The following is a 25,885-nucleotide window of genomic DNA, read 5'->3' as shown; positions in this document are numbered from 1 at the left end:
GTTGTTCAAAAGTTCTAAATTTCTTCAAGACTCAAGGCAAACTTGTAGCTATGAGCTCCTGTAAAATTAAAAAGAAAATTGAATATTGGCAATAACAATGACACAGAGTATACATTCCCATTCAAAAAGATGGATGCAGCAGAATAACATGAAGGCGTGGACCAAACCGAGATCAAAACCCAACATGGTAAATGTTAAATCATGTAGCTACATGTCCAGCATCTGGAGGCATGTAATGGTCTGATGTGGGCTCCAGAGGTCTTGAGCAGCCTTGCCCTTGTGGCATTGCTGTTTGCAATTCCTATGGCCCTCTCTTTAAGGCAGGCTCTCCTAATTAACTGCACCTTTCTTTGGTAACATTCCATGTTCCCACCTTCACAATTTTAATGCATTACCCTTTAAGGAACTTCCTTAGAAGATTACCACTCTGCTCTTCTTTGCCTGGCCCCCACACCTTCCTTTGAAATAAGGGTAGAAGCCCCGTGGTTCCAAAACTCTTTGATTCTGCCTGTCTACAAAAACAGTTAACACTATATAAATAAAATCAAGGACTGCCACAAGCTCAAACATCAGCCAAGGCCCCCTTGAAACATGGATGCATGGCCTCAGAGTGCCCCTGGGGAAACACTTTCCTAACAGGGTGCCAGTGCCATCTTGTGCCCCAAATGCTTGACATGTAGTTACAGGATTTATGTTGGCCTTGTTGAGTGTGATATTGATTGCTTTGGTCCAGTCCTTTCTTGGAACATGTTTTCCTAACAGCCATACAAGCAATTCCCAAGCAGGTAGCCCTGGACTTTTCTTCTCCAAACAGTGTTTTCAAATAAATTAAAACCTCTACACTCTAGAGCTTGGAATGGGTGGAGTCCATCCAGTTCCTGAGATGTCCTTGGCTTCTTTTTAGTGTCTTTGATGTCTTCAGCAGCTCCTCTTTCCTTGGCCCCAACTTTGCACATACTTCTAAACTTCATTCTGTGCTTTTTTTGCTTACAACTGTCATTAAAAAGACTTGGCTGTAAGCAGCCAATAAAAGCCCTTGTCACAGCCTGAATGCTGGGCCACTGCATAATTTCCTCCACTAAAATTGTTGGTCCATCACTTTCAAATTCAGCCTTCTAAGTCTCAGGGCTTGCTCCAAATACAGACAAGTTCTCGGCCACAGCTTCAAATGAATGACATTAGTGCAGTTGACAGTACTGTTCTTGCTCCCATCAGAGACCTCACCAACAGTCTTCCTGTCTCCTTTACAGTCAACATTCTGGGCCTTTGCACTCACAACGGAATCACTAAATTATGCTCGAGTATCTGGGAACTCTATAGAGCATCTCCAGACCTTTTGAAATGCTCACATACCAATTCTTAAAATTTCTCATACCAGGTATTTTTTTATTATTATTATTACTTAGACTTTCCTCTCCTGACAAATACCTGAAGAAAAGAACTAAAAGCAGCCATTATTTATTTTGACTGATAGTTTCATTCCATCTTCTCGGGAAGGATGTGTCAAAGCAGAGCTGGTCACATCATGGTGCCAAGGAAACAGGAAAACAGTGCCTACACTGGCTAGCTTTTTCCTTTTTACCTGAGTTCCCAGCCTAGGGAATGGTGCCACTCACATTTATGGGAGGCCTTCCCTACTTAGGAACACTGTGGAAATGCCCATAGAGAGACACTCAATGTGTCGTTTCTCGGGCCAGTCAAGTTGGCAGTAAAGAGGCAGAGGCAGGCAGATCTCTATGAGTTTGTGGCCAGCCTGGTCTACATTGCAAGTTCCAGGACAGCCAGGGCTACACAGAGAAATCCTGTCTCAAGGAAAAGACAAAAATAAACATTAAAAAACAGGGAAAAGTACATGGTAAATACTGGAAAGTAAGACACCCACGTTAGACCAACAGTTTTAAAGGTTAAGGGTATAGAAACATTGCATTCTGTGATCTTCTGAAACAGCAACCTGCCCTCTCCCCAGGACCCTAATTGGAATCCTGCTATGATGAGTCTGGGGTCCAGGTTTCCACCATCCATAAATGCTGGGATATGCAAGCTAAGCAGTTGTACGAGATGTTTTGTGAAATCCCATTTAGGAATGGTGAAAACATTAGTATCCCCAGCTGAAGCAAAATACAGAATTGCTCTGAACCAAACAGCATACTCAGAGAGTACCACAGAGAGGAGGGGTGGATGTCCTGTGAAGTCAAGCAGTACAATTTAAAAACAACAACAAAACATAGATGCCACGGATAGAAGTAGTCCAGTATGAGGAGCAGTTAGCAGATACATAAGCAAGAGAGGAATTACTAACTGGCCAAAATGAGTAACATTGGTAATGGATTTGGGGTTTTTGCTTGTTTTTTTGTTGTTGTTTTTTGTTTTGTTTTTGTTTTTGTTTTTGTTTTTCAAGACAGGGTTTCTCTATGTAGCTTTGGAGCCTGTCCTGGAATTCACTCTGTAGCCTAGGCTGGCCTCGAACTCACAGAGATCCACCTGCCTCTGCCTCCTGAGTGCTGGGATTAAAGGTGTGTGCCACCACGCCCAGCTATAATGGAAAAATAAGATTAAACAATAAATCAGGCATAAAATTTCATTTAAAGGATTGCTGTGGAGAATTTTCAGATATTCTGGCATATTTGTATTATCAGCATATTCAGATTTATATTTGTTTACAAAAGAAAAAGTGGCCTCTTCTCTGTATTCTAGGAAATCTTGATGATTATATACTTGCTTGTCTTTAGTGGTGGTGGACTAGTATTTTGGTGCTGGGAATTGAACCTGGAGCCTCATGTTTGCCAGGGAAGCTCTCTACCACTGAACAGTAGTCCCATTCTTAGTAGTCAATCCTGAAAGTAATGAAAGTGGAGTGTGCTGGGGTATTGAGACAGATGGAGTGCCAGGAGTTCTGAGGCCAGCCTGAGCTACATAGAAAGGTCCTGTAACAGAAACAAAACAGGGACTCACCAGATCAAGATTCCTGATGACCTCTAAGTTCAATCCTCAGAGACCACATGACAGGAAGAGATTGTCCTCTGCCCTTCATACACATGCCATTTTTAAATATTTAAAAATAAAACAAGGATTTGGCTATGCTGGGTACAACAGTTGTCACCCAGATGTGAAGACCTGAGTTGAATCCTGACCCCACATAAGTCCAGGTGTGGTACTGTGTGTCCATCATCCCAGTGTGTCTATGAGAAATAGAGTCAGGAGAAGCCCTAGGAACTTGTGGGCCAGTGGCACACAACAAAGAGAGCCTGTCTCAAACAAGGTAGCTCATTCCTGCCCCCCACCCCATGCCCTCCCCTTCCTCCCTTCTCTCTCACACACATGAAATTTAGAAATTTCCACAAGTATTTTAAGTTATATATATATATTTTAATGGATCTCAAAATTCTGTGACAGGTTTTGGTCAAGGTTGTTTTATTAGAAAGTACTATTGTTTAAACTATGACACACACACACACACACACACACACACACACACACACACACACACACACACACTGGCCCACCAGACATTTACTTTCTCTTCTGGGGATTTTATTTTCATTTTATCGTTTTTCATGTTTTATTAGTAAACATAGATGATCAGTTGAAGCACATAGTTCAGACTGGAGTGGCAGATGCTGGCTGGGTTAATAGGCGTGTGGGCTTTCTGGACAGACTCCGTGTCCTTGCCAGCTCCCAACCATCTTCTTGTCGCTTTAAACCTGCCCATATCATTGACCCATCTCACATTGCAGACAGACCATCAGGAGAGCATAACAGAGGAGCTCAAGGATTGTTACCCCGATAAGTACCCAAGGTTCAGAAATACATTTTCGGTTTGCAGTCATTCCACATGAGAAGCAGGAGTTCAGGGAGTGAGCTACAGCTGCCACCCTGCTTGAGAAGCAGCGGTGGAGGATTTAGTCATTTGCCGGGAACAGTAAGGCTTGTGTATGACCGTGTGCAGCTTCCTTCTTTGAGGAGAAGAGCAGGAGCACTGGAGGTGCAAAAGCAATGGGACAGTGTATAGTCATCTTTCTTTCCAAAGGAGTGAAGGTAATTGGCTGATTCTCCTGGCTTCCTGAAGGACAGAGCCTTCAGTGCGTATTTGTATGTATGAAGCCCCATCTGTTATCTTGGCAGGAAGCAGGAAATATGAGTAATCCGGGAATCTTTTGTCTTTTTCTTTCACACACACACACACACACACACACACACACACACACACACCACCCCACGCGTGTTGAGGATCTTACCAAGATTCTCAGGAAATGTCGCATCTCTGCAGTTAGTTATCTACCTGCTCAGAAACCACTGTGCCTTTAGGAAAAAGGCAGCTTTTCTTTTTGCTTAATAAAAACCTGTTTTGCTGACCTGGAGCTTCATATCCCAGACGGCTATTCTGTAGACTTTGGCTTATGATTTAGAAGGATCAACCGTAGGACATGATGGAGATGTATTATGGTGGTTTGTAATGACTTACTCCTGTCATCTGTCACATTCATGTATCCCAAATACCAGGAAATTGGTAGGATGGAATTTAAGTGAAGTCAACATCACTGAGACCATGGGATTACACCCGGACCAATCTGTCAGACTAAGTGAATCTGGTGTGGAATAACACAGAAGTGTTAATAATCATAGCCACAAGAAATAGTGAGCAGCAAAGTGGCTGTGTGCTCCAGGCAGTCTACTCATGGGTGTCAGAGAAAGCCTAAACCTCTGGTCAGGAATGTTTCAAAGTAAATGAATTTAGCAGAAACCTTAGGAGAATTTTTTTTTTCTTAGTCCAAACTGTACTCCAGGTTTAGGGTTAATGGGGGGAAATATATGTCTTTGCAGTTCTTCATTCTAAAGTCTGTAAAGCTACCTTTGAACAATCAACTGTTCTTTCTGACTGCCACAAATCATTTATTTTGTGGAAAGCTCAGTGGAGTCTTTCAGAATAAAGAATTTGGTATGTTCAAAGTTTTGAATCTTGCCAGTGGTTTTATTTTGTTTGCTTTTAACAGTTGTGAAATGACACTGAGATTATTGTTGGTTTGTATTCTGTTGTGTGAGCAGCTTTTGAGTACTTTTGTGGTAGGTTATTTCTGTTGACTAAAACAGTAAACAATAGACCCAACCTAAGTAGGAAATGTGAGTTAGCATCGAGTGATGGTTGTTTTTTTTTTTCCCCCTTTGGATTTCCTCAGAAGCAGCACCTCAGGAACTGGATGGTTTCTGTAATTTAGAATCAATTTGTTGCTTCTGTGAGATAGTAAACACAGATGAATTGCCTGAAGAAAAGATACTTGATACTTAGAAGAAAAAGTAAATAAGGAGCTTATGCAATAAAGTCCATTCTTGATCAAGAACAACACTTTATTTTGTTTCATTTTTGTTTACCAGTGTTCTTACAAAAACTGCTGTTAGGAGCAGTTAGTCAAGATGGCTTAGCTCTTTTCTGTGGCTTTCCTCTCGTTCTGAGCATCAGCATTGTGGTTATTAACGCTGGCTACGAAGAAGCTCTCACATGCTTTTTGCATACAAGCACTATCAGTCCAGACCAGACAGCGCCTGAGAGTCCCCAGCGACTTTAAACACGACACTGCAGAAAGAGTTCTGGAGCATGTGTTTCCAAGTGACTGCTCGTTCCGTGGGTTGGTTGGGTTTTGTGTGGTTGGTTGGTTTGGCTTTGTTTCTGGTGGTGTTTCTTTCCTTTTTGTTAGAATTTTAGAGTTTGCCATTTTCCCATAGGAGGAAAATGTTTCTGTTTATTCTTAAAGGCCATTCTTCCTTGTGTCCTTAAGAATCTAATTATTTTTTCCACATAGATTTTTGTTGCTAGTAGATAGAACAGTGCACTAAAGTACTTGAATATTCCTTTCTTCAAAAGTCTGACTGCGTATGTCAGCTTTTCTGCTGAAAAACCAAAGTGCATAGTATGTACCATTTCACCAAAGATCTCTCGTGGACGGTTTACCAAAGGGGGAGGGGGGCAACAAATAAATGATGACTCCAGCATGTAAAGTTGCTCCATTTTTGTTGTTGTGGTGGTGGTGGTTGGAGGATGCCTCCTTGTGGGCAGAGATAGATGTATGGATAGATGCAGGCTGAGCTGTTGACTTTAATTTCAAAGAAATGTGATTAAGGGTCACCTCTGAGCCTATAAACCACTGTACTTTATGACTTTTTTAAAAGAATTTTGAAAAAAAAATGTAATCATACCACTTAATTACTCTTAGGGATTATTTCAAATATAAAGAAGGCTAAATCAGTTTTTTCTTTTTTATGAGCATTTAACAAGTTTATTTTTTTAAAGGGATTAACATAGACTTAAGCACAGCCATTGAGAGAGAAAAGTACTTAGGCAGAGGACAGTGTGGGTACCTGCTTCCCAAGAGAGCCCAGATAAAATTTCTTTGATCTTCCTAACAACATAGTATGGCTTGTGGCAGTGTGCTTAAATAAATCTACTAGACTTGTCTTCGAGTCTTTTGTTTGGGCAATTGTCTGTTGTAAAACAGATGATACAGTTTTAAATCCCATGACTTTGGCTGATGTCACTGGGGCTAGCAGTTTCTAAATCACTCACGCCTAGCACTAAAACCATGCTATGGATTGAGTCCAGGACCACTTGGTGACGAGTTTAGTGTTTTTCAAGTAGGTACTTCAGTGTGGTAAACAGGCAGCCATGTGAACTGTTTATCGTGAAGACTTGTAGCTGTAACATTGGGCATAGTAAAAATTTCAGCTAGGGTTTAGAGGCAGTTAACTAAAAACATGAATTTCTGTGAAAAGTTCTGCTGGAAGCACATTCAAGATGTTATTTCTACTTCTGTGACTCACGAAGTGGAATTGTTCTTAAATCTCAAACAGTGACCCAAGAACATGAGAACTGCTGGAGTCTGTTCAGAAGTTACAGAGCCCCCCCACCCCCAACCACCGCGCTGCCTGGGCCTTTGAGGGGTGCTGAGGCCAGGAGGAAAGGAGCCCGAGGGGCCCGCTTGGAAGTGATTTCTGTCAGGACTCTTAGTTTGTCCCATTTACACATCAGAAACAGTGGCAGATTCTCAAACAAACCTGTCACCTCTTCTATTTCTTGTCGCTGCCCCGGATATTACAGAGTTAGAGTGGAACAAAAGGAGAGACGCATTTTATAACTGTGATACTGAAATTAGTATTCCAGTATAATGTATCACAAATGTGGTCGCTTACTATTTCTAAAGAATAAGAGAATCTCGGGAGCCTTTGAGGGTAATAAAGTTTGATGCACTGATGTTTTCAATTTAAAAGCCATTAATACAGATATTATACACGGACAGTGAACAGGAACCTGTTGAACCCCAACTCCAAATGGAAAAATATAGCTCGGTGGTAGAGTGCTTGCCTAGACTATATGAGGCCCTAGGTTTGACGCCTGTCACCGCAGAAAAGAAAGGAAGGAAGGAACACAGTACTTTACTCTTCACTTTTTTTTTTTTTTTTTTTTGGTTTTTCGAGACAGGGTTTCTCTGTGTAGCTTTGCGCCTTTCCTGGAACTCACTTGGTAGCCCAGGCTGGCCTCGAACTCACAGAGATCCTCCTGGCTCTGCCTCCCGAGTGCTGGAATTAAAGGCGTGCGCCACCACCGCCCGGCTACTCTTCACTTTTTAAGAACTGAACCTTCACAGTTAGCATTGCGTCTGTCTCCCTGCGCCAGGCTTCCTTCATTCTTTCCTCCAAAGGAGCACTTACACAATCGGTGGTTTGTAATTCCATCTCCTATGAACAAAATGTCTTTTTAACAGTTGGTTTACTGTTGCCTGTGCATCTCACTTTGCAGTTTTGTTATTCTCCCCAATGTTCTATTTTAGAGAATTGAAATATTGGCTACATAGATGCAGACCCTGGCCCTTAGCCCTCTTACACACATCAAGCCATTCTACTGCTTAGGATATGGGGTCACTTTCACTTTGTCTGTGTGACAAAGAGTGCCACAGAACATCCTTGTGTATGGCACTAGACTCGGTGACAATTTGTGAAGTTGGCACACACCCTGAACTTTATCAGATGTTGGAAAATGGATGATGAGTCTCTTCCTCGCCTTATCTCCCCAGTAGTTAAAACAGGGAGTGCAGTTCTTTTTGTTTTGTAGACAAGGAAACCAAGGCTGTGGAAAAGGAACTTATTTGGGGCTCATGATGGTAATCAGAATCAGGACCTGAGTTAAATGTAGTTTGCCTGCTGTGTGTCCTGTTTTACTTGTTACTAAGTGGACACCGTGTGTTTCAAATGCAGTAATGAAGGTTGTGTCTGGGCACTTGGTTTATGCACAATGGCCTGTGGGTTTACACACAGACATTGGAATATACGTCATGATCCAGGTACTGCACTAGAGAATTAAAGCTCCTCAGTGCAGGAGAAAAGCCCGACAAAACCCCAGCACAGTGTGACTGCTCGTGTCCAGGAAGGGCCCAGTGGACCAAGCAGGCATTGCAGGAACAACCCTGCAGAAGGAATGGGGAAGGCCTTTGGGATCTGGATTTCTGGCAGTCTCCTTCATAGCAACAAGTTCTTCCTACCCTGCCATCCTTAAGTCCAAGCTTCCTAGTCCAAGAGCATCTTGACCTCACTGGCTAGGACAAGGCCTGCCTGTGGTACTCCCTAAAGCAGCCATGCCGAGTAAAATGCTGTCTGTTGCTGATTTCCTGAGTGAGCCTTTCCCAGGAGACACACGCCTCTTCAGCTGTCCCCAAAAACAGATCTTTTGCTTGTTTGTGCTTTGCCTCTGGCCTCTTGGCACAGTCTGTTTTTATGACTTCATCACAGCAGGAAGAGCTGATGACCTTTTTGAGGCACAGAGTGCATGGTTTTTACATCAGTGGCCCTTGCAGGCCACGGGAATGGAAAATAAAAAATACTTTGAGATAAAATGTGTCATTGGTACATTTGAATCTGTTTTGTCTCAGGAAATCTCCCACATTCTCTTGAGTCAGGGTTCCCAGGGGTGCTTTGGGGGAGTTGTAGTCACCTTTCTTCCATGGCTTCTGACTCAGGGAATGGGGTACAAAGGGTTCGGATATTTGAGATCTCAAGAAGGGTAAATCTTCAGGTCTTTGTCCTGAAATTTTTACAGCTCCTTTTAGCAGTTTTATATATTGTCTTATAATTTAGACATAACCTTTTTTCATTATTTCTTTTATTTTTAAGATTATAATTATGTCATGTGTGTTGCTTCTGTGTGTATGTGTGTGTGTTCCTAAATATATAAATACAACCTGCTCAGTCTGTATAACGTTACTTGCATGTATGTTTGCATGGTTGACCATTTGATATTGGATAACCAATCAGTGTGCTCTTCCCTGGAGCGGACTACCCAATCTCAGCATTCATTGGTTACCTGTAGTACTTTGTGTAGGGTTGAATCCTCCGTGGTCTTTCCTTGTCCACATTAACTTGTCTGTTATTGTTGTCCTTGTTCAGTTTATGTCTAGAAAGTCATGTTGGTGAGACTTTATGGGTGAATCTTATGACATCCTAAGAGATATAACCTCACAGCAAATTCCCTGATGTTCTGGCTCTTAGAGTCTTTCCACCCCGTCTTTGGCAATGTTCCTGAGCCTTAGGTGTGGGCGTTGTTCTGTAGATTTGTAGTTGTTTTGTAGGACAAGCTCCACCACTCTGCAGTTTGGTTGGTTATAGTTTCCTATGATGGCCTTTATCTCTTGCAAAGAAGAGTTTCCTTGATGAGGGGTGAAGACTACACTTATCTGTGGCTGTAAGGATAAATATTTAGAACATAGTTAGGAATTAATGCTGGGTTTAGTAAAGTGGTAGTTGTAGGTTCTCCCCCAAGATCCATGACTTTGGTAGCCAAGTATCGTAGGTTTCCCTCTTGTTGACTGGGTCGTAAGTCCACTTAGTGAGCTGTTGGTCACTGCCCCTATTGAGTGTGTGCTACTGCTGCACCCTGAAGATCAGCATGCGGTGCTGGTCATTGTGGGTCAGAGGTGTTAATAGCTTGGTAGGACCGCTGGATGCTTCACTCCTTTGGATGCTTGCATGGTCCCTTCTGGTACCTCCTCCTTAAGAGAGGAGACTTGTAGGTCAGTTCCAGCTCAGGGTTCTCTGGGCCCTGTAGATACAACATCTTGATGGCAAACATTTAAACTCTTAGTTTTGATAGCTTCCCAGTTTTCCTGCCTGAAAAATTCTTGACTTCTTCTTTTGGTTAATCAGAAATACCACTGCTTCCTAGTAAATACCTCTAAAATGTCCTTTCAGTTAGTGGTAACATTTTCCACTGTGAGTGGAAGTCTGTCCGCTCCATGCAGCAGTGGTGGAATGTCAGAGTCTAGGGCCTGTTGGCTTTCTTCTTGTGACCTTGCCTTCTGCTTCCTTTCCAGGTTGTAGTGCTTTTGTCCACAAAGGCTGCAGAGAAAATCTAGCCTCCTGTGCAAAGGTCAAAATGAAGGTAAGATATTTCTAGCTATTAGAATGCTCAAAATCCAGTGGTTTAAAATAGCAAAATACCCACGTGTTAGAATTTAGATTGTGGTAGGTTGGTTGGTTGGTTGGCTTGCTTGCTTGCTTGCTTGCTTGTTATAATCACTTAGTGCCAGTTTTTAGAGACCAAATTAAAGATGATTATTCTTTAAAATGATCAGCCCCCTTCTTGATTAACACATTCAAGAATTTGAAGCTTTGAATAAAAGAACTTCTGAGCTTGAGGCTCACACTTGTAATCACAGCACTTGGGAGGCTGAGCCAGGATGGTTTCCTTGGTTTGGTATTAGCCATTGTACCAGAGTGAAACTCTATCTCAAAAAAATTTTTAAAGAAAAGGAAATTTGTTTTAGAACTTGCATACATTAAACATTTCTCTGTTTCTGTGTAAGTGATAGTCCTAACTAGCTCTGCAAATATGCTCTGCAACTGAAATTTCTGGCTTCCCTATCTAGGAGCATGAGGGCAACAGGTGGAAACCAGAGGCTCTTGATATGTGATGGGCAGGGGAGGGTCTACTCCATTCAGAACCAGCCTGCCTGGTCTTTTCTCCAAAGGTCCATATGGTAGCAGAGGGGACATAATACAAGAACAGGAAGTGCCAATACTGGTGCCACATGAACTTGGAAGCGTGTCGTTTAAGTAGCCTGTGTGACTATCAGTGTTGTATGAGTCAACCATACATAAAATGTTTTTCCTTAGAGAATTTCCAGATGTGTCTACACAGATGCTCATCAGTAACCGCATTACCTAGTGCAGTGGCCTCTGTCTTGAGTGTATGTCAACATCATCTCAAGATCTGTAACCCCTCCCCGCAAAGGAGTTCCAGTTCTGGAGTGGACTGGAGAGTTTGCTTTCCTGAGGAGCTCCCAAATGACATAGGTCATCCTCAGACCTCACTCTGGGCCATGCTGGATTAATGAAGATGGCTAACTTCTGTATCTGAATTTTCTTAGCTCAGGGATGTATATTTTAACTCATGCTGCACTTTAAAAATTCAGTTTGTGCAAAGACATAGAAATTAGGTTTTATACCAATTTGGATTTCTGTTTGCTCCCCCAAAATTGGAAGCTCCTCCATCCCTCAGCTCACTGGTCCTACCTGTCACCCAGCAGCCCCAGTTTCCCTCATCCTACCCTTTTTTTTTTTTTTTAATTTTTCCAGTGTTACGAATCTCCTGGGACCATTTTTCTCTGTCTTTTTTTTTTCTCTCTCTCTCTCTTCATCTGTACCTTACTTCTGCTAGAAGATAAGCAGGAAGTCAGGAATCTTTGTTTGACTAATACAGTACACTGAGTACCTAGGAGAAGGTCGGGTAGATGACAGAGTCTTGGAATTTGAAAGAGTGTATGTCGGAGAACAATCAGTGAGTGGGTGCTCAGTGGACGCTGTTGAAAGGGAAGAGCATCCCAGTCGCCCACATGGACTTTGATCTCCCCTCCTGCTTCTGCCACTCACGATCAGTCCTTTAAGTTCATGGTCTCTGATCAGACTGTTACTGTGAGTGTGTGGTTCTGTACAACAGTGATGGTACAGAGACTAGCATCCCTTTTGTATACGGTTATAATACCTGTGGAAGTACTCATTTTAAATTGAAAGGGGTCTCTTTCCTCCTCCTGATTTGTTTCAGAGTAAATACTTCAGTTTGTAATTTCTCAAACTGTGTTTTGTGTATGCCTTCACAAAACTTAACTAAAATTAGCATTCTGCCTAAGAATGTAACATTTTATGAATGCTAGTCACCAAAGAAACAGAATGATGGGCTGGAGAGATGGCTCAGAGGTTAAGAGCACTGGCTGCTCTTCTAGAGGTCCTGAGTTCAATTCCCAGCAACCACATGATGGCTCACAACCATCTGTAATAAGATCTGGTGCCCTCTTCTGGCATACAGGCATACATGTTGGCAGAACACTGTATACATAATAAGTAAATAAATTTATTTTTAAAAAAAGAAAGAAAGAAAGAAACAGAATGAACAGGGCACAGATGGTCCTCTTCAGTAACTGACAGTGCAGTGTAGATATGGACAGGCAGTTTCTCTAAGTCAGGAAAGGCTTTGGTGACTGTAGCAAAGAGAGAGTAGTTACGGAAATGGAAGAGTGCCATGCCGGTGTAGGTGACAAAAAACATTCCTGAGATCGGGTGGGGACACACCTAAGCATCTGCAGTGCTTGGTGAGCCCAGAGGATGGCAGGTGGGGTGACCATGGCCCAGCACCATGTTGTCTTCACTCCGGGCCGCTGGAGACTGGATGGAGGATGAGTCGTCAGTGCAGTCTTCATGTAGTAACCTTCTTTTCTCTTCAGCAGCCGAAAGGGAGCCTCCAGGCACATGACACATCATCGCTGCCCACGGTCATCATGAGAAGCAAGTGTAAGTAGCTCAGCACACCTCTCAGGCGTGCACTCAGACCTGATGCTCTTGTGAGGCTTGCTCCTTGAGGGAGGCTAGCTGAAGCTACCCGGCAAGATCCTGTACCTCTTCTGTAGCACGTTAGGTCACTGCTTTGTTCTGCCACATACCTTGACTTAGCATTACACCATCAAACCCTTCTTGAAGGTGTCCATCATAGTGTGTGCATCAGCTGAAAGGGGACTGGAGCCTGTGTGTGTGAGCAGGTTACTCCCCTGCAAGTCAGCCTCCTCTTCAGCACCAGAGAAAATGGTTGATTTTAGTGCTTCATTCACATCAGGGTGACACAAAGGAGATCTTACTGGTTAAGCTCACATACAGCATGTGGAATTATATGAATGATTCTTTTTTGTTTTTCCCCAAGGTTCTCAAATGCTATACAAAACTGAGTAGATCATACTCTCCCATTCGCACTTAAAAAAAAAACAGCAACAAAAACACCTTGGGGGGTTTGGCAAGGTGACTCAGGCAGGTAAAGGTGTCTGCTGCCAAGTCTGACTACCTGAGTTCAATCCCAAGGACCCACAATTCAGGAGAGATCCAACTCCCACAAGTTGTCTTCTGAACTCCTCTACATGCATGTACATGCACACACACCCCAAATAATAATAATAATAATGTAATTTTACATTTTTTTTTAATTTAAAACACTGCTTAGGGTTGGATAAGAGATCTGAGAAGGAAAAGGGGTTTGCCACCAAGCCCGACAACAGAGTTTAGTCTCTAGAACCCACATGGTGGAAGAGAGAACCAGCTTCTGCAGGCTGTCCACTGGCTTCCACACGGACTCTCTGGCATGAGTGTGTGCATACATGAATATAGAATAAATTTTAAAACCTGAAAACTAACCAAAACTAATCTTTCCCGTCGTGTGCAAGATTTCACTTTAGGTTGACAGTGTTTTCACTCCCCATCCCCTTGGATTTCCGTGTAATATACGTAGTACATGTCCTTCTGACCTGCTCTCTTTCGTCCTACGTATCTGTGAGAAGATCTGCTGTTTTGTACATGTATTTCTTCGCCCGGTGTCATTTGCAGAGTTACTATAGCTATTGTTTCAGACTGCTGCATGGTACATTTCATGAGTGGACATTGTGCTTGAATTACTCCCAACTGCTACCAGAAGTAATGCAGTGCTAATTATCCTCTGAGTTGGCTCCGTGGGAACCTGTGTGGTATGTTACCAGAGCAGTGCTTTCAGCCTGTAGCAGAAGAATCAATACATGCGCAGATCCTGAGACCCCCGCTAGACCTGGGAGTCAGGGACTGTGGGAGAGCCCGGTGGTCTGTTCATAGATCTCTGGGTGGTGTTGATGCCCACTCAAGCCTGGAAGCACCGCTTGTGCCTTCTTTCCTGAGCACTTGAAAATGGCTGTGCCAGTCCGTACACCCACAAAGAACGAATTCCCTTTAGACATACTGAGTCTGGTCCTCAGCCGTCCTTGTATGGAGACAGCTACTAGACTGACACCCACTTCAGTCTGTCATCCAGCTTCCTTGGACAGTTTTAATCTTAACATTTTTTCCATGATGTTACCAACTGTTTCAGAAGCCTGTTTTCTTTCCCATCAGATAAAATAACTTCTAAAATGTCTTTTGCAAGCAAGGTCCTTTATGTGGATTGCCTCTGACGCTCACAGATAACTTTCTTATTTATATTGATAATAATTTATAGCGTATTGGGTTTTATGAGATTTCCATATATATGATGTGCTTCAAGAACAGCCCCCCCATCAGCTTTTTTAATCTCCATCCTCTTTATCCATCTGTAGTAGTACCTCATTTTGCCTTCAAGTCCCTGCCCCTTTTTAATTTCACATGTAGAAATTGTAAGTCCGATTTTGTAGGATTGTCTTACTAAACAATTTCCTTCAATTAATGTAATTTCATTCTTGGTTTTGGCTGCATAAAACTCCATTATATCACTTTTTCCTTTTCCGTTTACCCACTGTCATTTTGGGTCGGTTCCATAACTTGACTATTGTGAATAGCGCTACAGTAAACAGTGTTGTGCAGGCATCCCTATAGTAGCCTTACTCTGATTTTTTGAGGGTATACATCTATAAGTGGTATGGCTGGATCGTGTGGGAATTCTGTTTTTTATTTCTTGAGACTTCATACTGATTTCCAGGATGGCTGGCCTAGGTTATTCTTACCAGCAGTATAATATAGTTTCTTTTTCATCTGCATCCTTATCATCATTTGATGCTTTCATTCTCTTGAGACTAGCCATTCTCGCTAGGATGAGATGGAATGTCAGTATTAGAGTGATTAAGGGTACAAATTCTGGATCTGGGAAGATGGCTCAGTATATAAAGTGCTCGTTGGACAAGCAAGAAGACCCAAGTTTGGGTTTAGATATGGTGGCATATGGATGTAACCTTATGTCTGGGGAACAGAGACAGGCAGATACTTGGAGCTTACTGACCATCTAGTCTAGCCAAAACGCTGAGCTACAGGTTTAGTGACAGACCCTCTGTCCAAAACAAAAAGCATCCCAACATGAACTGTCATGGACAAGCACACTTACGCACACAAGAGTATAGTTCTGGGTTCAGGTCGCATGGTGTGTGTGTCTTGTGCAACCTTTTAGGTACAAGTTGTTCTTTAGGACATTTAGGGCTTGACATAACACTCTGGTTCTCCCCACTGATTCCACTGTCTCTGTGTGTGTGTGTGTGTGTGTGTGTGTGTGTGTGTGTGTGTGTGTGTGTGTGTCTGTCTGTCTGTCTGTCTGTCTGTCTGTCTGTCCGTCCCCTCCTCCCTCTAATTCTTTCTCCTCCTTTTTGCATTAATTCTATATGATTATTTTGCCCTTTGTTCATATGGTTCTTCCCGTCAGAATATTGTTTCCTTCTAACCTGTCTGCATCCTCACTATAGTCTAAGAAGCCCTGTTTCTTCCTCTCTAACATTTTATTTATTCACTGATCACCCTTCTGAAACACTTAGGATATGCTGTGGACTGGTAACCCTTAAGCATATTCTCCAAGAGGCCCACATCTTATGCTCCCTTTGTACTTCCTGCAGCAAGTACTTGGTCATATTGCAGCATACCCTGTTTCTGGTGTTCTGTTGCCTAAATAGAATTTGAATTAGATATCAATTTTTGTGTTACTATTTATTAAAGGTATCCTGTAATAGTGTAAAATTATACTAGCCCCATACCTTATTTCTCTTAGCTCTTGATCCTACTGGGGATAGAGAGATACAAAAATTTACATCTGAGGCAGGAACTAACTTACCAAGGAATAATAGTTTAGTGTTCATGTGCCAGTGTGATCAGTTTAGCACTCCAATTTCATCTTTGGTCATGTTAAGGAAAAATACTCCATAATAACCTGTATGATATTAAACAGGTATTAGTTTTTCCTCCATCCAAAATTCAAGAAATTGATCAAAATACATGCTTTCAAATAATGAGCAGAGGCTGGAGAGTTGACTCCTTGGTTAGAAGCACTTGCTGCTCTTCCAGAGGACCTGATTTGCATTTCCAGGGCTTCAACTGCTGTGGTGACACATACCTTTAATCCCAGCACTTGGCTGGATCTCTGAGTTCAAGGGCAGCCAAGGATATGAAGAAAGACCCCATCTTTAAGGTTTTTTTTGTTTTTGTTTTTGTAAGAGCTAATGTATTGAAAGCATTTTGTGTCTTTGTGGCATCTGTTGAATAAGTCCGCACTAGGAGTCTGGAAAGGCGATGCTTCAATTCTTGTCCTCTCTTCCCTTACAGCTTCACAGCCCAAGGAGCGCCCTAGGTCTGCAGTCCTCTTGCCTGATGAGGCCACTGCTATACCATTGTTTACTAACAGACGGTCCCAGCAGAATGTCTCCCTCTCTAAAAGTGTGTCCATACAGAACATCACTGGGTAAGTGGGTTTAATGAGTCCACAGTTGACATGTGGGTAACAAGAGCATAATAACCACTTTATTTCATAAAAAAAAAGGAAGTAGCTCTATAAAATAATGGGTTGGTACACAGTTGAATGATGAGGATAAGGTGATTGGAAGCTGTGTTTTAATGTACTGTAATTACACTTATATTTACAATACAGACCAGTGTTGTTTATCAGAGAGCTCTGTTTTCAAGCTGGATTGCTTTAGGCATTTGTACATGATCAGCCAGTTTTAGAAGAACCTGAGTCATAGGAAAGATGATTTAATCACGAATATTCCGTTGTAACCACCTATGTCTTAGATATCACACCTTTGTGTTATTAAAATGAACGTGGTTTTGCTTCTTTTTAAGTCTGGTTTCTGTCCTTACCTCTGAAGCCAGTGGTGGTGAATTCTGGGCCATCAATTCCAGTTAGGTTCCTTCTTGCTCATTTGCATTAAGTTCCATTTATAGCCTCTTCAGATGTTGCTGAGGCCACTGGTTGTTCAGCATTGATAGTCATGTTATTAGCAAAGGGCTAATTATAAATATAAAATTACAGTGTTTGGGGTAAAATGCTCCCCTGCCCTCCCATTCATCAAGTATATGTCATCAAAAATGTAGGACTTAACACCTCTTACATGTCTCCTGACCTAGACTGGACCAAAATTTCTGACTAAGGATACAAAGTCTGCTTTTGTTTGTGTTTTGTTACCTCTGTATTAGCTAACTTTTTTCCCAAGACAAACATTTCAGGTATTCTTTGTCTCTATTTCTATGATCTCTATAAATCTTCTTTTCAGAGTTGTGATGTTATTGAAACTCATTGACATTGTGACTGAAATAGTGAGTTTTAAAGAAAATTTGAAGTTTAAAGATAAAAAAAGAGTAGTGATTATGTAATGTTTTTTAAAATAAATTTATCTTATGTGCATGGGTATTTTACCCATATGCAGGTCTGTGCCCCATGTGCATGTCTGATGCCTGTGGAGACTAGAAAGGTTATTGACTCCCCTAGAACTTGAGTTACAGATGGTTGTGAGCCACCATATGGGTGCTGGGAATTAAACTCAAATCCTCTGAAAGAGTATCCAGTACTCTTAGCTGCTGAGCCGTCTCTCCAGCTCCTACAACAAATTTTAAGCTTTTTCTATATAATGTATACATGATGTTGTATACCTTTTTTTTTTTAAGCATCAAAAAGTTGGGCTAAGATAGAATTTGCAATGGTAACACTTGTAAACTTCTTAATAATGCTTTGTTTTGCTGTGTACCTGAGTAGTTTGTCTTGAGTCATCATAAAACCTACAGCTAACTGTCATTTAGAGTTTTTTAGGGATTTGGTTAAGAATGGGCACCACAGCTTATCAGAATGTATTTGACAGTGTGTCCTTCTTTTTGTCTCTAGAGTTGGCAATGATGAGAATATGTCAAACACCTGGAAATTTCTGTCTCACTCAACAGACTCACTGAATAAAATCTGCAAGGTCAATGAGTCAACAGAATCACTTACTGATGAGGGTAAGAGGAAACTCTGGTCTGTGTTACTAAATCTCTGTAAAGATCCAGTGCATCTCCTGTCACACTATGACCAAATAGCAGTGTAGCTGGAAGTTTTCCTGTGTCCTGCCTGGGCTCTGCGGTTGGTCAGGACGAATCTCTCCCACCTGCATCTCGCAGCTGCTTGGGCCCAAATAAACACACAGAGGCTTATATTATTTTCAAACTATATGGCCTAATGGCTCAGGCTTCTCGCTAGCTAGCTCTTACATCTTAAATTAACCTATTTCTATAAATCTATATTTTGCCACTTGGCTCGTGGCTTACCAGTACTTTTGCATCTTGCTTCTGGCAGCGGCTGGCAGCGTCTCTTCTGCCTCTCCTGCCTCTCCCTTTCTTTCTCCTGTCTCTTCTTCAGTTTCCCGCCTAGCTGTAACATGACTTGCCATAGGCCAAACGGCTTTATTTATCAACCAATCAGAGCAACACATATTCACAGCATACAGAAAGACATCCCACAGCATAGCAGGGCCTGCTTTTTCCCTCCCCTGCCTGGAAAGAGTCTCTAAATTGTCTCTAAAGCATCTCTTGCAGTACCAAACATTGGCAGTCTCACCTGTCTGGTGTTGGCTTTCCATTGAAGAAAACATTGATTTTCACATAGGCATACTCTAGTAACAATGCTTTACTTCCTCTGGACTTTGTACACATTCAGTGCTGTGTCTGTACCATTGTAAGCCTACTCAGATAAACATGTGCAGTACGTAAAGACAGCAAGATGCTTCAAGCTCCAACTTCACATAGGAATTGTTTCAGTCTTGTTTAGTTTACCTATGTTTATCATTCCTAACCAGACTCGAATATAGAGTCTTTCATTCCTAAACTTGACAGTGATCCTGCCTAATGTCGGGTATGTTCCCCTTGAATATCCTCTACAGTAGGACAGAGCATTTGTCTTATGAGCTCATTTTCACCTGGAGGAAAATCCTCTTGTAGAGGTCAGAAACCCAAGATCCTGAGGTTGCTTCTTTTGTATTTTGAGGAGTAGGTACAGACATGAATGAAGGACAGCTGATGGGAGACTTCGAAAGTGACTCTAAACAGCTAGAAGCAGAGTCCTGGAGCCGGACAGTGGACAGCAAGTTCCTTAAACAGCAGAAGAAAGATGTGGTCAAACGGCAGGAGGTGATTTACGGTGAGACGCTTTGTTTGCTCTGCTTGTTTTTGTTCTACTGCATCTACTGTAAGTGTGTGTGTGTGTGTGTGTGTGTGTGTGTGTGTGTGTGTGTGTGTGGTGTGTGAGTATATGTAAGGTGTGTGTGTTTTATGTTTTTGATTTCTTCAAATCCAGCTTGTACACAAGTGAGGGTTATTGAGGCTTCTGCCCTACCTCTCAGGGAGGGGACTTGAAAAGGAGTTCCTGCCAGCATGTTTAAGTGGGTGATTGTTGGGCTGTGAAAAATTAATTTTTGAATATGCAGCATAAAGGTTACCATTTAAACCCCTGAGGTATGGAGATGTGATACTGCTTGTGTCCTTCCGTTCATTTTGCCCTGTAGTGTCCCGTTCTGTTCCCTTCTCATTACATTCAACAGTTTGTTTATATTTGCATGTGTAGTTATACAGCAGTCTATGAAAGAGATGTCTTCTAGAAATGGATTTTAGAAAGGTGGAATGTCAATCAGTTGTAGGGAGCAGGAATACAGTAAATGAAAGGGACTGTCGAATTCAATACACCTATCCTCAGGAAAATGGTGTTAGACCGGTGAAAAAGCAGAGTAAGATGAGACTACTCGGTGACACGGCTGTTTGTTCGGCTTGAAAGGTTCAGGTGGGCTCTAAGCTAACCTTACAACTTTAGCAGTGATCTTTGAAAGACCCTTGATCTCTCTTCTCATAGAGCTGATGCAGACAGAGTTACATCACATCCGCACGCTCAAGATCATGAGTGATGTGTACAGCCGGGGGATGATGACGGATCTGCTCTTCGAGCAGCAGATGGTGGAAAAGCTGTTCCCTTGTTTGGATGACCTGATCAGCATCCACAGCCAGTTCTTCCAGAGGATCCTGGAGCGGAAGAAGGAGTCTCTGGTAGACAGAAGTGAAAAGAACTTCCTTGTCAAGAGGATAGGGGATGTGCTTGTCAATCAGGTGAGTGGCGGGAAGGTCTTGGATTCTTCTCGTGCTTTGGGGTAACAGAGAAGCTTTGTAGTTCTGGATCCCTGCTTGTATGTCTTAGTTCTACTGTTTTTATTTGTAGACTTAACAGATGGAGTTAATCTAACCTTTGATTCCTTTTCTGTAAAGTAAGGAAAGAAGGGTTTTTCTTCTTATAATATTTTTTAGAAAATTAGCGTGTGTGTGTGTGTGTGTGTGTGTGTGTGTGTAAAATACGAATCTGAAAAGGTCTTATTAATAAAAACAAACCCGGAGGCAGATATTGGGGTAAATTCTGAAAGATCAGAGAGACAGAACAAGCCACAGCTAACCTCACCTCACCAACTTCTCAACCAATCCTATTTCCTCAAATTGGAAGCCTCTGAGTCCTCACCCGAATGAATCTCAGCTGAACTGCTGCTAAAAGCCTAAAAGCTTAAAAACCTAAAAAGCCTCTAGTTCCTGGTCCTCGTGCCTTATATACTTTTCTGCTTCCTGCCATCACTTTCTGGGATTAAAGGCATTTGTCACCATGCCTGGCCGTTTCCAGTATGGCCTTGAACTCACAGAGATCCAGATGGATCTCTGCCTCCCAAGTGATAGGATTAAAGGTGTGTGTAACCATTTTCTGGCCTCTAAGTCTATCAAAGTGGCTATTCTGTTCTCTGACCCCAGATAAGTTTACTAGGGTGTACAATATATTGGGGGATGTAATATTACCACATTTCCCCTTTTTTGTCTAAAATAAAAAAGTTATAGCTAATATACGAAAAAGTATATACAATATATACAGTCAAGAATATACAGTCAATAACAGTGTCTAGTCCATTAACATTTGACAGATTCAGACAAAAAATTTCATTACTTATCCTGTTTAAAACAAGTAGTTCCTTTTTAAAAGTAGATTCAATAATCTACCTTTTTATCTTATCATATCCATATTCTCTCTTTTTTCTTTTCTGAGTAGATTCAGAAATCTACCTTTTATCTTATCATTTCTCTATCTTCCCTTTTTTTTCTTTTCAGAGTAGATTCAATAATCTACCCTTTTCTATATTTTCTGTGTGTGTGTGTGTGTGTGTGTGTGTATAATAAAGTATATAGTCAAGTTTTTCTTTCTCTAAGGCCATACAGTCATCAGAAACAGTACCGTTTAAGAAATAAAAGAATGTTTGCTAGAAGTCTTTTTGAGTTCTCCCTATGGCTCATCTGAAAAGGATCCCATCTACCTTAAGACCAGCTAAAGCTTAGGCAGCTGACCAATAGGCTATCTGTGAAACACTTTATAAAATGTGTTTCTTTTCTTCCACATATGATTTTATTTCAGTCCCATCCCAAAGACACTCATCAAAAAAGTATTTTTATATTTTTTAAATATATGTTATGAGTAGCTTTTGATGTTTATTTTTGAAGTGTTTTGAAAAAGGAAATGTTGCTAGTAAACCTCAACAGCAAGAGTATCAGACACATGTGACTGGAGCTTTCCCCTCGCCAGATCCCTGGTTCTGGGCAGACACAGAGGCTTAGTTCCTGGACCAGTGGAATGCGAATTGGACTGGGCCTGGGGGCAGTGCTCAGGGTTAAACCAAAGGCTTCTCATACTTGATAGGTTAGCACCCTGCCACTGAGCTACATCCTCGGCCCTGTTCTTGCATTTATTCTGAAGCTGTCTCAACCTCCCGAGGAACTGGGATTACAGGCTTGGCTGAGAAATAGAAATCTTGTCCTTCCCTGGTATCCTTGAGCCCACACCCCTCACTTGATAATTTATCAGTGTATTCACTCATTCTAAAAGGAGTTGCTGTCTATTAAATGCCAGGGGTAAAACTGCACACCTGAATATTACATGGAAATCTGTAAAAACAGACATGATGCAAGTAAATGTATGTTCCGTGTGAGATACTTGCATCTGGCAAGAATAGTCCTATAAAATGAACTTAATGTGAGGCCCTACAAATGAAGAACTATCTTCCCCAAGCATCTCTCTTAAGAACATTTTTGGTTTTCCTCTCCCTCTCTCCCTCTCCTCTCCCCCTTCAGGACCTCTATAGTTATTGCATCTTGACTTATATTCTCGTTCGTAGTTTCTTGTATTGTACACAACCTCTTAAAGTCTTTGCTGAGATGGAAACTCTACTCCTGTGGCACTCATGTGTTGCTCTGTAGGACGCTATTGGGCTCAACCTTTTGGAGCACTTGGTTTGTGGTCGTAGTTCTGCGTCTGCCTCTCCATTGTGAGCAAAGAAACCTACAGAAGAAATCACTGGGTCTTCTGAAAGCTCAGTGTTTAACCTTTTGATAAGGTGCCAAACTGTTTGCCAAAGCTGCTGTCCGTTTAATCTTTTGGGGAGTGTTTGTTTGAAAGCACTCTTAGTTTTCACAACAAGACTGGAAACTTTCTACACAATGATACCCTGAATTGTGGTGTAACTCCTGTTCTCTTTCCTGGGTAGTTTTCAGGTGAGAATGCAGAGCGCTTAAAGAAGACATATGGCAAGTTCTGTGGACAGCACAACCAGTCTGTCAACTACTTCAAAGACCTCTACACAAAGGATAAGCGTTTCCAAGCCTTTGTGAAGGTACTGACCTGTAACACAGGCGTCCCCATCATGGTCAGGAGCATAAGCAACTCCATTTTGGCCAGAGCCCCCTTCCTCACGTAGTGACTAACAGTTTATCTACTCCCTTGCAGAAGAAGATGAGCAGTTCGGTAGTAAGAAGGCTCGGAATCCCAGAGTGCATATTACTTGTAACTCAGAGGATCACCAAGTACCCAGTTTTATTCCAAAGGATACTGCAATGTACCAAAGGTGAGTTCCTTTGTAAACTCAGATCCAGATAGTCCCGGAAACCACTGTAGCAGAGCTCTGCCACGCTCCAGCAAACCTATCAGAGAGCCAGCGATTTGATTGATTGATTGATTGATTGATTGATTTGGGGGGCACAGGTTCTCACTCTGGCCCAGGTTGACCTCAAAGTCACAGAGTTCTTCCTCCACCTCCCCAAAGTGCTGTGGTTATAGGTGTGTCTGACCTTGTAAACATCTTTTCATGGCTTATTCTGTTGCTGTTTTTTGTTTTTTGAGACTATGTTTCCCTGTGTAGGCCAATCTAGTGATCCTTCCGCTCAGCCTCCCAAGTCCTAGGATGATAGGGAAACAAAGCTGTACCCACCTGATACACAGTTTTCCTGGGCCCAGTGGTACAGTCGTGTGGCCTCAACTACTTGGGCTAAGGCAGGGGAGATGCAAATTTAAGGCCTGCTAGGACTTAGAGCAGATTCGAGTCCAGCCTAGGCAGCCAGTGAGGCCTGTATCAAAGCAAAAACTGAGGAGCAGCTGGAGGCACAGCTGAGTGCCATAGTGCATCCTGGATATGCACACGGCCCCGGGTTCGATTCCTAGAAAAAGCAGGCGCAGGGTACAGCTCAGTGCTAGATTACTTCCCAGATAAGTACAAGGCCCTGGATGCAATTCCTGGAATACCAGTTTGGAGTGTTAAATAACTACAACTAGGGTGGATAGACAGTATCAAGGAGGGACTATGTATTGATTCTGTTAAAACGTGATGTGCCCTGAGCACTAACTAGTTCAGGCAGCATTGGATTTGGTCAGCAGTTCTCTTCCTGTAAGTGCTAAAATTGTTACTCTGTCTCATTTCACCAGTATGTAGTGGTTTCTCTCGGCTAATGTGTCTCCTAGGCAGTTACATTAAAGGTTATGAGGCAATAACATTAAAGAGTAGGTAAAGGTGTAACTAAGTAACTTATTGCACACCTCTGCTGCTCTCTCCCCCTAAAGCATTGGTTTCTTTTGTTTCGGAGCATATAATTGCATATCATCCATAGCATTGAGAACTTCTGACTTCCTTTTGAATTAAGCTTATGGCAGCAGGAAAGGTAGGCGTGTGCTTTGGTGTGGGCTCCAGTGTGAAAGTGTAACAGCAAGAGAAATGTAAGGAGGAGGTAGACTCCTTCTCTTTGCTGTGGTGTGCAAGGAGCCGTTCCATGCAGTTGTTTCCTCCCTAGACAATGAAGTGGAGCAGGAAGACCTGACTCAGTCCTTGAGCCTGGTGAAGGATGTGATTGGAGCCGTGGACAGCAAAGTGGCAAGTTATGAGAAGAAAGTCCGTCTCGGTGAGATTTACACGAAGACCGATAGCAAGTCGATCATGAGGATGAAAAGTGGGCAGATGTTCGCCAAGGAGGATCTGAAACGGAAGAAGCTGGTGCGGGATGGGAGTGTGTTTCTGAAGAGTGCAACGGGAAGGCTGAAAGGTAAGACTGCTGCCATGTCTGTGTGCCTGGGCAGAACAGGAAAAACCCAGATTCTCCTGGACTTCCCTGCCACGCTTCTTCCTGGAGAGCCATACCCAGACATCACCCAGGGCAACCACCATTTGGTAGTATGTCAAAAAAGACTGGTTTCAGGTGGCTTACCAAGTCCTGTGAAACGTGGCAGTAAGGAAAAGATACATACACTCAGGGAAAACGGCAAGTTCAAGTTTTAAAACACAAAGGATCAATTTAGTACATACAGCAGACTGTTGGGGGGGGTGCTGAGTGGGATTGGGGTCAGGGGCTGTGAATCGGTAAAAATGAGAATTTACCACCCCCAAAGACCTTCTGAGACCTTGGAGAAAGGCAAGGCTAACGTATTTCAACTAGATTCATGATTACTTTATGATATTCGTGTCTTTCATTTTTCTCTAAAGCAAAATAGACCATTAAAGAAAACTCGATCATTTGGTTAATGATTTCTCACCTTTCATCGGTCACCTGCAATAATTTAAGGAAGATAGGTTGTTTTTTTACTCATCAGTACATCTTACTTTTTAAGAACATGCTCAGTTTCATCAAACCTTTGCTGGATAGGCATCCGCCTATGTGATCTCTAACTTCCCAGCAGCTGAAGATACGAACAGGCCCCGGTTCACTGTTGTCCCAGTAGCACACTGGTATCAGAAGGAATATTTTCTTTCCCATCTCAGAGAAGTCATGATGCCATAGGCGTCTGCAGTCAGAGCCCTCAGTTGCCCTTGGCATAGCCTTAACATGCTTGGGACAGTGGTACAGCTTAGGACAGCTGCCTCCGGGCAGCTGACTTCAGACTTGCAAGAAGAGGGTGCTTCTCCAGTGTGGTGGGTGCTAGAATAAAGGGGAAGGATGAATGGCCATGAAGTTAAGTCTTAGAGGATGAAGAGGAAGGTGTTGCTCGAGGTGAGAAAGCATTGAGTTGGGAGGGCCTGGAACCCAGGGAAAGTTACATCTTCAGGACTCGCAGACAGACTTAAGAGAGTGATAAGAGATGAGAAAAACGAGAAACTGCTGGATCCAGCTGCCAAAGGAGCCCACCACAGTGAGGAGCTGGCACTTGACGTTCTTGCTGGTTGTGGGGCATGGAATAGGCTCACAGTGTAAGGGTTTCACATGGAAAAGGGGTGGTTTGTGGTTTGGGGGTTTTTGTTTTTCCAGCACAGCTGGGGGTAGTATA

At 42.4% G+C, this 25,885-nt stretch overlaps 1 protein-coding gene across 10 annotated transcripts in view; it reads left to right on the top strand.

Moving 5' to 3' along the window:
- Akap13 (A-kinase anchoring protein 13) overlaps positions 1-25,885 on the top strand; it is a 302,085-nt gene that overhangs the window by 252,757 nt on the left and 23,443 nt on the right. For 6 of the 10 annotated variants that reach the window (XM_037198603.1, XM_037198597.1, XM_037198599.1 and 3 more), the window contains 9 exons: positions 10,350-10,417; positions 12,756-12,822; positions 16,594-16,729; positions 18,146-18,258; positions 19,280-19,432; positions 20,138-20,388; positions 22,848-22,973; positions 23,087-23,204; positions 24,421-24,669. In XM_037198603.1, the coding sequence (XP_037054498.1) occupies positions 10,350-10,417; positions 12,756-12,822; positions 16,594-16,729; positions 18,146-18,258; positions 19,280-19,432; positions 20,138-20,388; positions 22,848-22,973; positions 23,087-23,204; positions 24,421-24,669 (1,281 nt within the window). The remainder of the gene's footprint in view (positions 1-10,349; positions 10,418-12,755; positions 12,823-16,593; positions 16,730-18,145; positions 18,259-19,279; positions 19,433-20,137; positions 20,389-22,847; positions 22,974-23,086; positions 23,205-24,420; positions 24,670-25,885) is intronic. The other 4 variants (XM_037198594.1, XM_028879195.2, XM_037198595.1 and 1 more) reach the window with 3 other exon arrangements.

This window comes from Peromyscus leucopus, chromosome 1 (genome assembly GCF_004664715.2).
Source record: "Peromyscus leucopus breed LL Stock chromosome 1, UCI_PerLeu_2.1, whole genome shotgun sequence".
In the NCBI taxonomy this organism is placed as follows: Eukaryota; Metazoa; Chordata; class Mammalia; order Rodentia; family Cricetidae; genus Peromyscus; species Peromyscus leucopus.
Note: the sequence above shows the minus strand (reverse complement) of the source record. Positions and strands in the feature narration are given on the sequence as shown.